At 30.4% G+C, this 11735-nt stretch overlaps 2 protein-coding genes across 2 annotated transcripts; both read left to right on the top strand.

The window, feature by feature from the left end:
* The first annotated feature begins 135 nt into the window (after positions 1–135).
* Positions 136–3692, top strand: LOC105428174 (odorant receptor 22a-like). The gene is made up of 9 exons (XM_089072781.1): positions 136–908; positions 1292–1408; positions 1562–1679; positions 2129–2390; positions 2595–2717; positions 2890–2980; positions 3043–3179; positions 3356–3488; positions 3567–3692. Exons 1-9 carry the CDS (start codon positions 765–767, stop codon positions 3618–3620), a joined length of 1179 nt encoding a protein of 392 aa, XP_088928907.1. The 5' UTR covers positions 136–764; the 3' UTR covers positions 3621–3692.
* A 1237-nt stretch (positions 3693–4929) lies between these two features.
* LOC105428172 (putative odorant receptor 85d) lies at positions 4930–7666 on the top strand. Its single transcript, XM_089072782.1, has 9 exons — positions 4930–5073; positions 5445–5564; positions 5701–5818; positions 5907–6168; positions 6247–6357; positions 6458–6548; positions 6935–7071; positions 7142–7274; positions 7357–7666. Exons 1-9 carry the CDS (start codon positions 4930–4932, stop codon positions 7405–7407), a joined length of 1167 nt encoding a protein of 388 aa, XP_088928908.1. The 3' UTR covers positions 7408–7666.
* Positions 7667–11735: the final 4069 nt, after the last annotated feature.

Consider the following 11735-nt stretch of genomic DNA (forward strand, 5'->3'; position numbering starts at 1 on the left):
GCGTGTTCCCAATCTTGCGCGGCGGCGATACGAATTAATTAATTTAAAGTGACGATGAGTCACCGGAGAGCTCAACGGGAGATTTGCTGTCTGAAGATTTACAGGTAAGTAAAATTGTATTATCCAACCGTATGGAGAAAATAGTGTAAGACACGCAAAAGATATATATTCTTTTTTACATTCCTTTGCAAAAATAGAATAATATATTTAATACTATATGAAAATTTATTGTTATAATGCGCATAAATTATTTTAATAAAAATAAATACATAAAAATTATAAAAGATACCAGAACCGAAAGCTTTATTATGACTTAATCTGACATGATATCTTTTTTGAATAGAATCAAATCATATAATTGAGATAGCGAAACTGCACTCACTCAATTTGTTACAAGAATGTTCATGTTTTTTTTTACAGCTTGAGAACTAGAACTCGGCGCGATTGCAAATATCTATTATATATATTATATTTTTTGGCATATTCAATAAGGTAGTAATTCAAACTGTAGAGCATTTCTCAAACGTTATTCACTCGCAACTATGTTACATGATGTAATGTATATTTATCGTAAATGGCTTGTCACTCACGTGTGATTGCAGGCTTGGCAAAGGGAGAGACGACATTGCGTGTGTGTCGCGATACATCTGAAATATTAATTTATTTATATTACCAATAGTTATCACGTGACAAAGATTTTCCGAGGGATGCTTTGAAGTTTAAATGACACTGTAGTGCCGAGAAAATCGTTTTTTCGTGAAGTGATGGAACCCAATAGGACTTACTATTATGAGATAACTAAGAGATACTTGACAATAGTCGGTCAATGGCCTTATCAAAAACCAAAAGAGAGTTTGCTTTTCATGATCGTTATACTCGTTCTCGATGCCACTGCAGTCATTACGCAGGTAACAGTGGTCTTTTTACTTTTAGGAGAGAACAGAATTAATAATAATAATAAAATTTCGTTAACACTAGAATTTAATTAATGTCTTTTCTTTCGTATTAAAGAAATGATTTTGAAATTTTTTTATGAATTTTATTGTCTTTATTCTGATAAATTAACAGAAAAGTCAAAAAATTTCAAAATTATATCTTTTTAATACTAGAAAAAATATATTAATTAAAATAAAAATAAAGTTAAATAAAAATAAAAAATAATCACTACTTTTACTATTAAAATATCACTGAGTCGAATAGATCAGATTTTCTAAATGAAATCATTTCCTTACTAATTTTTAATAATTTTTAATTTTCTTTTCACATGAATAATTTCACATGCATTTTCCAGGCAGCAAGATTTTTTGTATGCGATGATATGCAATGTATCTTTGAAACTTTACCTCCATACATGTTAGCAGTGATAATTCCGGTGAAAATTCTAACTTATCAATTTAACAGCCAGAAAGTATGTTGTATTGATATAAACCGAATGGTATTGGTTTTCTAATCGTGAACACGAATAGGTTTTTTGCAAAATCTTAGACCTTGTTAACGTTGTTGTTATAACTGTCGAGGATGTTGCATTCGATATTTCGAAATATACCGGTGATATTTCTAGATTAAAGATCTCACAGATCGCTTATTCGTAGACTGGGATATGCTAGAGACTAAAATAGAACGCGATATTATGAGAAAATATGCTGAAAACGGCAGATGGTACTCGCTTATATATGGCTGTAAGTAATTTTCCAATTTCAATTGAGAAATAAATTTATTTCCTTAAACATTACAAAATAAACTCAAATTTCTTTTGTGCTTGAATGTAACGAATCAAAGTAAAACGAATTATTTTAAACAAAATTTAATATTATATAAAAATTTCAATACAATTTAACTAAAGATATGTTCATATAAACGCAAGAAATATAAGAAAGCTGATATAAATTAAAAATTAAAAATTTTATTTTGTTATTGCAAAATTCATATATTTAAATATTCACGTATCGTTTCATTCAACGAAGGAAGAACATGCACAGAAGAGAGAAAAGAGAAATAAAAAGAAAATGGAGACTCTTCTAGAAAGGAAACCACAATATAATTATAATTATTATTACAAAAATTTTTAATTAAAAAATGAGAGGAATATATTTCAGCTTGTTTTTCACGATTGTTACTCTTATTACAGCATATGTTTACGTGTCTACGATTTCATTTACAACAACCTCTCTCGTGCCACGCATCTTGGATGTTTTACGTCCCTTGAATACTTCTCGTCCTGTGAGGCTAGCATATCCAGCGTATTATTTCGTTGACGAAAATCAATATTTTTATTACATGTTTCTCCATATGCTAAGCGTCGCCACTATATGTATAACCGGATTAATCGCGCACGATTGCATGTTCTTTACATACGTCGAACACATCTGCGGTCTTTTCGCCATCGTTAGGTAATATTATTTATATTAATTTATATTTAAAGCAAGATTTCATATCTCTCGTAATTAGAAAATAATTTAAATTCTCTGTACTGTAAAGTAAATACAACGTAATAATAGTTTTAGCCCTCGTATATTTGCACGGAAGAGACGGAAGTTAATTCCAGAAAATTCTCATTTTTTTATCACAATTTTGTGTTGCGCGAATACTTGCAGATTTAGATTTGAGCATGTGTCGTATCAACGTGATAACACGGAGAAAAGTCTCATTGGTTGTCCGAACGATATGTACTTCAAAAACGTTGTGTTTTCGATTCACGCCCATCGAAAAGCTCTGCAGTAAGTGTGTAATTAATATCATAAACTACTTTCCTTTCATTCTCGATGTTAATCTTTGATAAATCGTAATCAATAATTAATAATGATAATAAGTGATTAGTCGCAATGTTTTAATTTAATTTTTATTTGGATGTGTAATCGTAAAATAATGATTAATGCACTCTTATCATAGATTCACCAAACTTCTTGAAGATACCTTTTCGACATCGTTTATCATACAACTCTTGATAGTTACATTCTGTTTGAGCATTACTTTATTGCAAGTAAGTTATTTATAGATAAAAAGATTTTATAACGTAAGGATTTTATCTTCTTCGCATTTAAGCTCTCGATGCAGCTCCACGATTTTACAGAAGCAATGAGATACTTCGTCTTCTTTTGGGCTCAATTATTTCATTTGTTCTGCTTCAGCTTCCAAGGACAGAAATTGATAAATCACAGTCTCGAGACTTGTGACAGGATGTAAGAGATAGATATTAAGTAGAAAATAAATGATCTGTATGATAAAAAAGATGCGAAGACTTTCCATAGAAATATTTTGAAAAGTTCCATTTCTCGTAATAAATGAACAGCTATTTATTGTACCTTTCTATTGTACATTGTTACTTTTTTTGTATGGAATTATGGAAATTTTATAGATTTCATAGCTCATGGTATAAAATACCTGTGAAGGAACAAAGATTGCTCTTGTTTGTGATGAGAAAAAGCATCGAGGCTAGTGCTTTGACCGCCGGCAAGATATACGTTTTTTCTCTAGAAAGTTTCACAACGGTAAAGCAATTAACATGACAGAATATAAAAGTACATGGATTAAAAGATAAATACATAAAACTTTTAATTTTCATTTAGGTCGTGCAGAGCTCGATGTCGTACTTTACGTTACTATCATCCTTTAATGTATGATAGCCGGCGATTAAGACAGCATGCAGTAAAATATTCGTGAAAATTCGTTTCATAGATGTAAATTATTATAAATTGTACATTGAATAAAATAAAATCTATATTTGCTATCATTTAAAGGCAAAAGTAGTGAAATTTTGTTATTAATGTTACTAGACAACGAAACTTTCTCTCCAAATATTTCTTGGAGGGAATATGAATATTTATGATATAAAGATATTTCTTATAAAAAAAAATATTAATTTTCTGTCCTGTTTTTTCCGATCGATATATATTCTCTCCGACAACTTGGAAAACAGGCCACTCGTTAATGAAGATATATTATAATTAATACTAAAGAAACACATACTTATCTAAATTACATAAGATTAATCGATTTATTGATCGATGTGACTCACACAAAATTGTTTTGTGAAAAATGATCATATTGAGTAGTTTTATCGCAAGATGATAGTTTCTTAACTTGTTCTTCCTAATTTGTTTTTTAATTTGATCTCTGAATTGTTCTGATATAAAGCAATCAGTTTCAAATTTAATTGTCCTTATAATACCATTTTGAAATATTTGCTTTTTGCAATATTTCTCTGCATCTATCTCTAACAATAATGAAAAATTTAAAAATTTTGCAATACTTACAATTTTATGTTTGGACAATTTAACACAAATATTTAAACTTACAAAAATTTATAAAATATATAATGTAATCCTGCAAAGTTTTAATCTTTATTTATAATATACTGAGGTGTTAAAGAGTACCAGATTTGTTAAACTGACAATCAATTTTTGTTTGTGTTCAGCTTAATCGTGTTTTTTATATTTCAAATAATATTGAGACCAGAACAGTTTCTAACATATTTTCTAAAATAAAGAATTAAAATAAATGCGCGCTGTCATCTTCTTTACATTTCCACAAGAGAATGGAAAATCAATAATGCACCTCGGAAACGTTCAGTTTTTAGTGGTAATACTGTAACGTAGCAATTTCGCAACGATCAATAAGCGGATACATACGATAGTACTTATATCTTGCTATTAAACATGGACAATGTCACAAGAATTTTTACTTTCTTGAACATCCTAATCGATATCCCTCAAAGAAAAAAAATCGTCTCTTTTACTTTTAATGATCTACGTCTTCCACTTTTAACGAAACATGAAATACGAGATTGCTATTTCAAAGTTTTCTAACGTATATAATATTTTTGCTGTCCATCACATTCACTGAAATATTCATTTGTCTCTCATAAGACACGCCGAGCAAGAAAATTAGTCGATTGCGCGTTACCAAGGGGGAAACACTGCTTCGAAAACTATGAAGAACGCGCCGAATTATTATTACAATGTCACAAAGAGAATGTTGTTACTGGTTGGCCAGTGGCCATATCAGGAAAGAAAGTCCAGGCTATTCAGAGTTAGCTTGATCACCGCGATGACTTTTTCGATGACTGTTCCACAGGTTGCTGTTTATCGAATCTTAATTTTTATTTATTCTAATAGAGTAAGAAGAGATGGTTTATAAAAAATTAGAAAATTCCAAAATCGTATCTTTAATGTGAAAAAAACATTTTAATTGAATTTAATTTTAATAATATTAATTAAACTATAGGACTGATAAAAAATTTATGATACTCGTGATACTTCTAGTGCTACGTTTGCTCGAAATTAATAATTTACATTTTAGATAAAATTTTATGAGTACTTATATGAAAGATACGTAATAAATTAAAACACATTCAGACATTAAATAATATAATTAGATGATTTATATTTCGTGAAATATAACAAATTATAAAGATCTAAGATTAGCTTTAGTAACGCTGTTTCCAGGTTGGCAAAATTATTCAATGTGACGGAAATGCGCAATGTATTACGCTAGTCATACCATCATGTATATTGATGGTTTTGATTACTGTAAAGGTGTATACATGCCAGTTTAATAGTAACAAAGTATGCCAATATAAAAATTTATATTATGCATTAACAGAAAAATGTTTAGTTTTTCTTTCTAAAATTATCATTTACGGCTTTCTATGATCGTCGCTGGGCTAATTGATACAATTTCACTTATCAAGAATATTTTTAGATTAAAAATTTTATCGATAATCTACACAGCGATTGGACAAAATTAGAAAGTGCGGAAGAATACGAAATCATGGAGACATATGCAAAAAAGGCAAATTTTATATCTTTGGCATACTGCTGTAAGAAACAAATTGTTCGATAAAGTTAAAATAAAAATTAAAGCACATTATTTTACGAACGATAGATGATTATTTCATTTTATTGCAGTGTATTATCATATATCCGCCGGTGTTTTCGTGTCACTCAGTCTTATACCGCATATAGCGAATCTCGTGTTACCTGTCAATGAATCCTGGACCACCTTCATGCCTTACGAGGCGTACTACTTTGTGGACAGTGAAAAATACTTTTTTTACATTTTTGTCCATGCCCTTGTGGGGGCAGAGGTATGCTTAGCAGGAGTAATGGCGCATGATTGTATGCTTTTGACATTCATCGAACACGTCTGCAGCGTTTTCGCATTGGCAGGGTAAGAAAAACTCGTATTTTTCTTTTACATCCACTCAACGGACGGAAGAGCGAAATTATTTTTTTTAATTATACACAGATTTCGTTTTGAGAGAATAACACACAACGATCACGTAGAGAAGAGTACATTGGACGATAAATACGTTCGGAAAATAGCAATTTCTGTACATGCACATTGGCAAGCTTTACAGTAAGTACACAATATTGCACTTAGGATACGAATATATCTACAAAAAAAAAACAAAAGAAGAAGAAGCTATATGTATTACGAAAAATTTAACCTACTACAGCTTAGCAGAGTTTCTTGAAAATATTTTTCGCATTTCGTTGGCCATCCAAGTCCTGATTATTACTATAGGAATGAGTATTACTCTTTTGCAAGTATGTGTCTATTTTATATTACAAATTAATTAGCGCACAAAAAGAATGGCTTTGGTAAAATATATAAAAATTTGATTGGATAGAGAACTGACGGTAATTTTGTTGAATCTAAAATAAATATGTAAGATTTTTAAGCAGCATTTTTTAGCTTTAATATAGTAAATATTTTTCATAATTCTAGCAACCATCTTGAGCATTTGTAATTATTTTGAGAGTCCAACAAAATTTTCTTACATCTGATTAATCAAATGTTTCTATGCTTTAATATTCCTTCTTTCGTATTTTCATACGAAAGGGAGAATACTAGAGCATAACGCGTTATTACACTTATTTGTATGATCGACAGGAGTGCATAAGATTAAAATGTTGTAATTATCGCTTTCGAGGTCGCACTTCGATTAAATGAAACGGCGGAAATGCTGAGATACATATCGTTTGTCACTTGTGAACTAATTAATGTATTCTGCATCAGTGTACAAGGCCAGAAATTGATAGATCATAGTGTAAAAATAGCTGACCAAATGTAAGATGACTGATTTTAACTGTGCAAATTAGTGAAAACGAGAAATTCGTGACACGCAAATATGTTGCAGATATAACTCCTTTTGGTACGAACTACCAACAAAATCACAAAAGATGCTTCTTTCCGTGATGCGAAGGAGCGGACAACCGAATTTTATAAGCGCCGGTAAAATTTATGTCTTCTGTCTGAAGAGCTTTACCACGGTAAAAATTATTTATGTTTTAGAGATTACGTTATTATATGCTTGTTCAAAGTTTCTCTCAAGAATCTTTAATTATTTTAAAGTTTGTACAGTCTTCGGTGTCATATTTTACCGTACTTGCATCCTTCCAATAATGATGAATAGTACAATTCGGATTTGCAATTATGTCATACCAATGGAGATTGCAATGGAAATAGTTATATTTAATGTATTAATCGTAATAAAGTTATTTAGATAAATAAAAATAAAGAGAATAGAAAATGAAAAAATGACGTTATATATTTTAAGTGCTGATAAATATTTATTTTTTATCAATCTTCTGTTACATGAAGAAGATGACAGTATCAATTGCAGGCAATTTTTAAAACTAAAGCTAAATTGTGCAAATTGAGAAAAAAATTTTGCAAGTGCAATTTCCTTCACAGAAGTTGTATCATGTTTGTAATAAAAATTGCAATCGGTATAGTAATCTTTTCAATGTAACAAAAAATTGTTTTAAGTTAAATTTTTATTATATATTAATCATTTGAAATATACAAAATCTACATTATCTCAATGTAATATATTCTACGATAATTGGTTTCAAAAATTAAGATCGCACTCGGCAAAGTTTGTTGGGAGAATGCCTTAAAAACTGTTGTTGGAAGATTAAGATCATGAGAAACAGTTCGAGGGCTAATGCTGATCAATGCAACATGTAAACATCTATTCGTACATTCCAGTATATTCGTTACGCTCATAATTCAACTCGTGAAATATGATATTCAAAGATCACTTTGTCCATGGCTGCTATTACTGGGTACGTTACGTTGATGATAGAAAGAACAGGACGCGCGTGAAGAACAGTTTTAACATATTTTTCTATGTAAAAAAAAATTAATAATTGCATATCGCCATCCATTTTACGTATTTCAAATTTTTGAGAACGTAATGGCGAATAAACGAATACGTAAAATGGTGGATGCTTATTAATTCTTTTTTTTAGATAGAAAAATATATTAAAACTGTTCCTCTAATTTACGTATTACAAAAACATGAAAAGTGGATTATGCGCTAAGGAAACACTCATTTTGCAATAATATTGAACGTGGTAATTTCACAACAATGAACAGGTACATAAGATAGATATACTATAGCATTTATATCTTGCTGCTAAACGTATGGTCAACTTTGTCACAAGAAATTTCATTTTCTTGGACATCCTGTACTGATATATTTGTCAAAGTAAAAAGTCGCTTCTTCCGTTGATAATCCTTCATTCGTTTTTATCGAGGCATAACACGCGATATTGCTATGTCAGAGTTTTCTGAAGCATGTAATATTTTTGTCCACCACGTTTGCTGAAATATTTATTTCTTTCTTATAAAAAAGGCAGATGAGATTAGTTGATGGCGCATCGCCAAGAAGTAAATACTGCTTTGAATACTATGACGTTTCCAATTATTATTACAAAGAGAATGTTGTTACTTGCTGGCCAGTGGCCATATCAAGAAAAAAAGTCCAGATTCTTCAGTCTAAGCTTGACCACTATAACTATTTTTTCGATGACCGTTCCACAGGTTGCAAAATAAAATAATTTGTCATAACTTATACCATGTTCTCGTTCTAAATCTAATAGTATAAATAAAACTTATAAAATATTGACTATGTAAAATGTGATATACAGAGCAAATTGTTTACAACATTTTTAAACTCTTTTTAATATTTCATTAAAGTAAAAACATAATTTATAAAAAAATAGAAAATTCCAAAATCATATTTTAAATACAAAAAAATATTAATTTAAAAAATAGGCCTGGCCTTCATAATACTTCTAATATTAAATTTGCTTAAAATCAATAATTTACATTCTGGATAAAATTCTATTTGCGTTTATATCAAATACACATAATGAATTAATTAAATGCACACCCAAACATTAAACAAGTAAAATTATAACTAGTGATTTACACATTGCGAAACATAACAAATTATGAATGATCTAAAGTAAACTTTTGCGACGATGTTTCTAGATTGGCAAAATTATTCAATGTGACGGAAATGCGCAATGTATTACGCTAATCATACTATCATATATATTGATTACTGTAAAGATGTATACATGACAATTTAACAGTAACAAAGTATGCCAATACAAAAATTTATATCATACATTGATTGAAAAATGTTTAGTTTGTTTTTAATTGTCATTTACGGCTTTCTATGCTCGTCGCTAGATTAATCGATACGATTTCACTTATCGAGAACATTTTTAGATCAAAAATTTTATCGATAATCTATACAGCGATTGGACAAAATTAGAAAGTGCGGAGGAATACGAAATTATGAAAACGTACGCAAAAAAGGCAAATTTATTATCTTTGACGTACCGCTGTAAGAAATAAATTGCTCGATAAAGTTAAAATAAAAATTAAAGTACATTATTTTACGAACAATGATTATTTCATTGTATTACATTGTATATTATTATGTATCTGCCGCCGTCTTCGTGTCACTCAGTCTTATACCGCATGTAGCGAATCTCGTGTTAACGAATTCTGGGCCGTGTTTTTGCCTTACGAAGCGTATTATTTCGTGGACAGTGAAAAATACTTTTTTTACATTTTTTTCCATATTTTTGTGGGCATAGATATATGCCTACTACGAATAATGACGCATGAGTACGTGCTTGTGACTTTCATCAAACATATTTGCAGCGTTTTCGCTGTGGCAGGGTAAGAAAAACTTATGTTTCTTTTTCACTCGCGAAACGGTGAAATTATTTTTCTTAATTACACGCAGATTTTGTTTTGAGAATCTAATACGCGTCGACAGTGATCACGCGAGGAAGAGTAGATTAAACGATAGATATCATCGGATAGCATACATGTATACTGGCAAGCTTTATAGTAAGTATATAATAATAATAATACATGTTGCACTTATGATACGAATAATATGAACAAAGAAAAATATCAGAAGAAAAACAAACTATCGATATATTACGCAAAACTTGCCTAGTGCAGCTTAGCAGAGTTTTTTGAAAATACTTTTCGCGTTTCTTTGGCCGTCCAAGTGCTGATTCTTACCATAGCAATCAGCATTACTCTTCTGCAAGTATATGTCCATTTAATATTACAATTTAATTAGCGCACAGAAAGATTGGCTTTGATAAAATGTCTAAAAATGTTGAATCGGATACGAAATTGAAAATAATTTTGTTGTATCTAAAAATTTTTATGCCTAATGATAATATATCAAACATTTTTCATAATCGAGCAACTTAAGCATTCTACATAATTATTTCGATGGTCCAATAAAGTTTTTTTTTAGATTTATATTTAATTAAATTTTTATAAAAACGATTTAACAAAATCGTTCTTTCTATATGCGTATTTGTATACGATAAATTATTTCATATATGCATTTGCGTGACTAATGGAAGAGCATAAGAATAAAGTATTGCAATTATCCCTTTCGAGATCGCACTTCGGTTAAATAAAATTACGGAAACGATGAGATACACGGCGTACATCTTTTGTCAAACAATTAGCTTATTCTGCGTCAGTAAAAGATATAAAAGATATAAAAGATATAAAAGTTGATCACAGTATAAATATACGTGACAAAAGGTAAGACGACAATTTTAATTATACGAATTCGTGAAAATGAGAGATTGGCGACATGCAAAATCAGATGCAGATATAACTTCTTTTGGTATGAACTACCAGTAAAATTACAAAAGATGTTACTCTCCGCGATGCGAAGGAGCCTACAACCGAATTTTTTAAACGCCGGCAAAATTTATGTCTTCTCTTTGAAGAGCTTCATCACGGTAAAAATTATTATCCATAATGATTACATTATTATATGACGTGTATGTTCAACATTCTTTTTAGAAATCCCTAAAATGCATTTATTTTAAAGGTTGTGCAGTCTTCGGTGTCATGTTTTATCGTTACTTGCATCTTTCCAATAATGGCGAATAGTAAAATTCGGATGTTACCTTGGCAGTCGCAATTATGTCAATAGAGATTGCAATGGAAATAGTTGCATTTAATGTTTTTGTCGCGAGCGTCAAGAACGCAATCGCGCCCATCGCTGACGAAGCGGGTCGCGGCAAGCGAGCGATACTTTATTATCCGATTGTTATCACTTTTATTAATTGATAGCGATTGCCAAAGCGTAACCGTGTATTTATTTTGTAACCAATTCACTTAATATTATGCCTTAAGTAGATTATGTCAATTGCCAAACCGGGTTACGCGGTCCTAGAAATATACCGCGAACGCTGACGACCATTATGATTACGCTGCAAAGACCGCCCGAAACAGGAAACGGAAGAATCGGTGTTAGGAGAGGGGACTTGTTAAGATTCTATATTACCGTCACGTCGGTCGCGGTCCGAATTAATAAGTGTAAAGTATATAGTTTAATAAAGTTTATTGAGAAACGAAAAGTGTTCGACAACGAAAAACCTACA

The sequence above is a fragment of the Pogonomyrmex barbatus genome, unplaced genomic scaffold, assembly GCF_055798465.1.
Source record: "Pogonomyrmex barbatus isolate J1 unplaced genomic scaffold, ASM5579846v1 scaffold14, whole genome shotgun sequence".
NCBI classification, from domain to species: Eukaryota; Metazoa; Arthropoda; class Insecta; order Hymenoptera; family Formicidae; genus Pogonomyrmex; species Pogonomyrmex barbatus.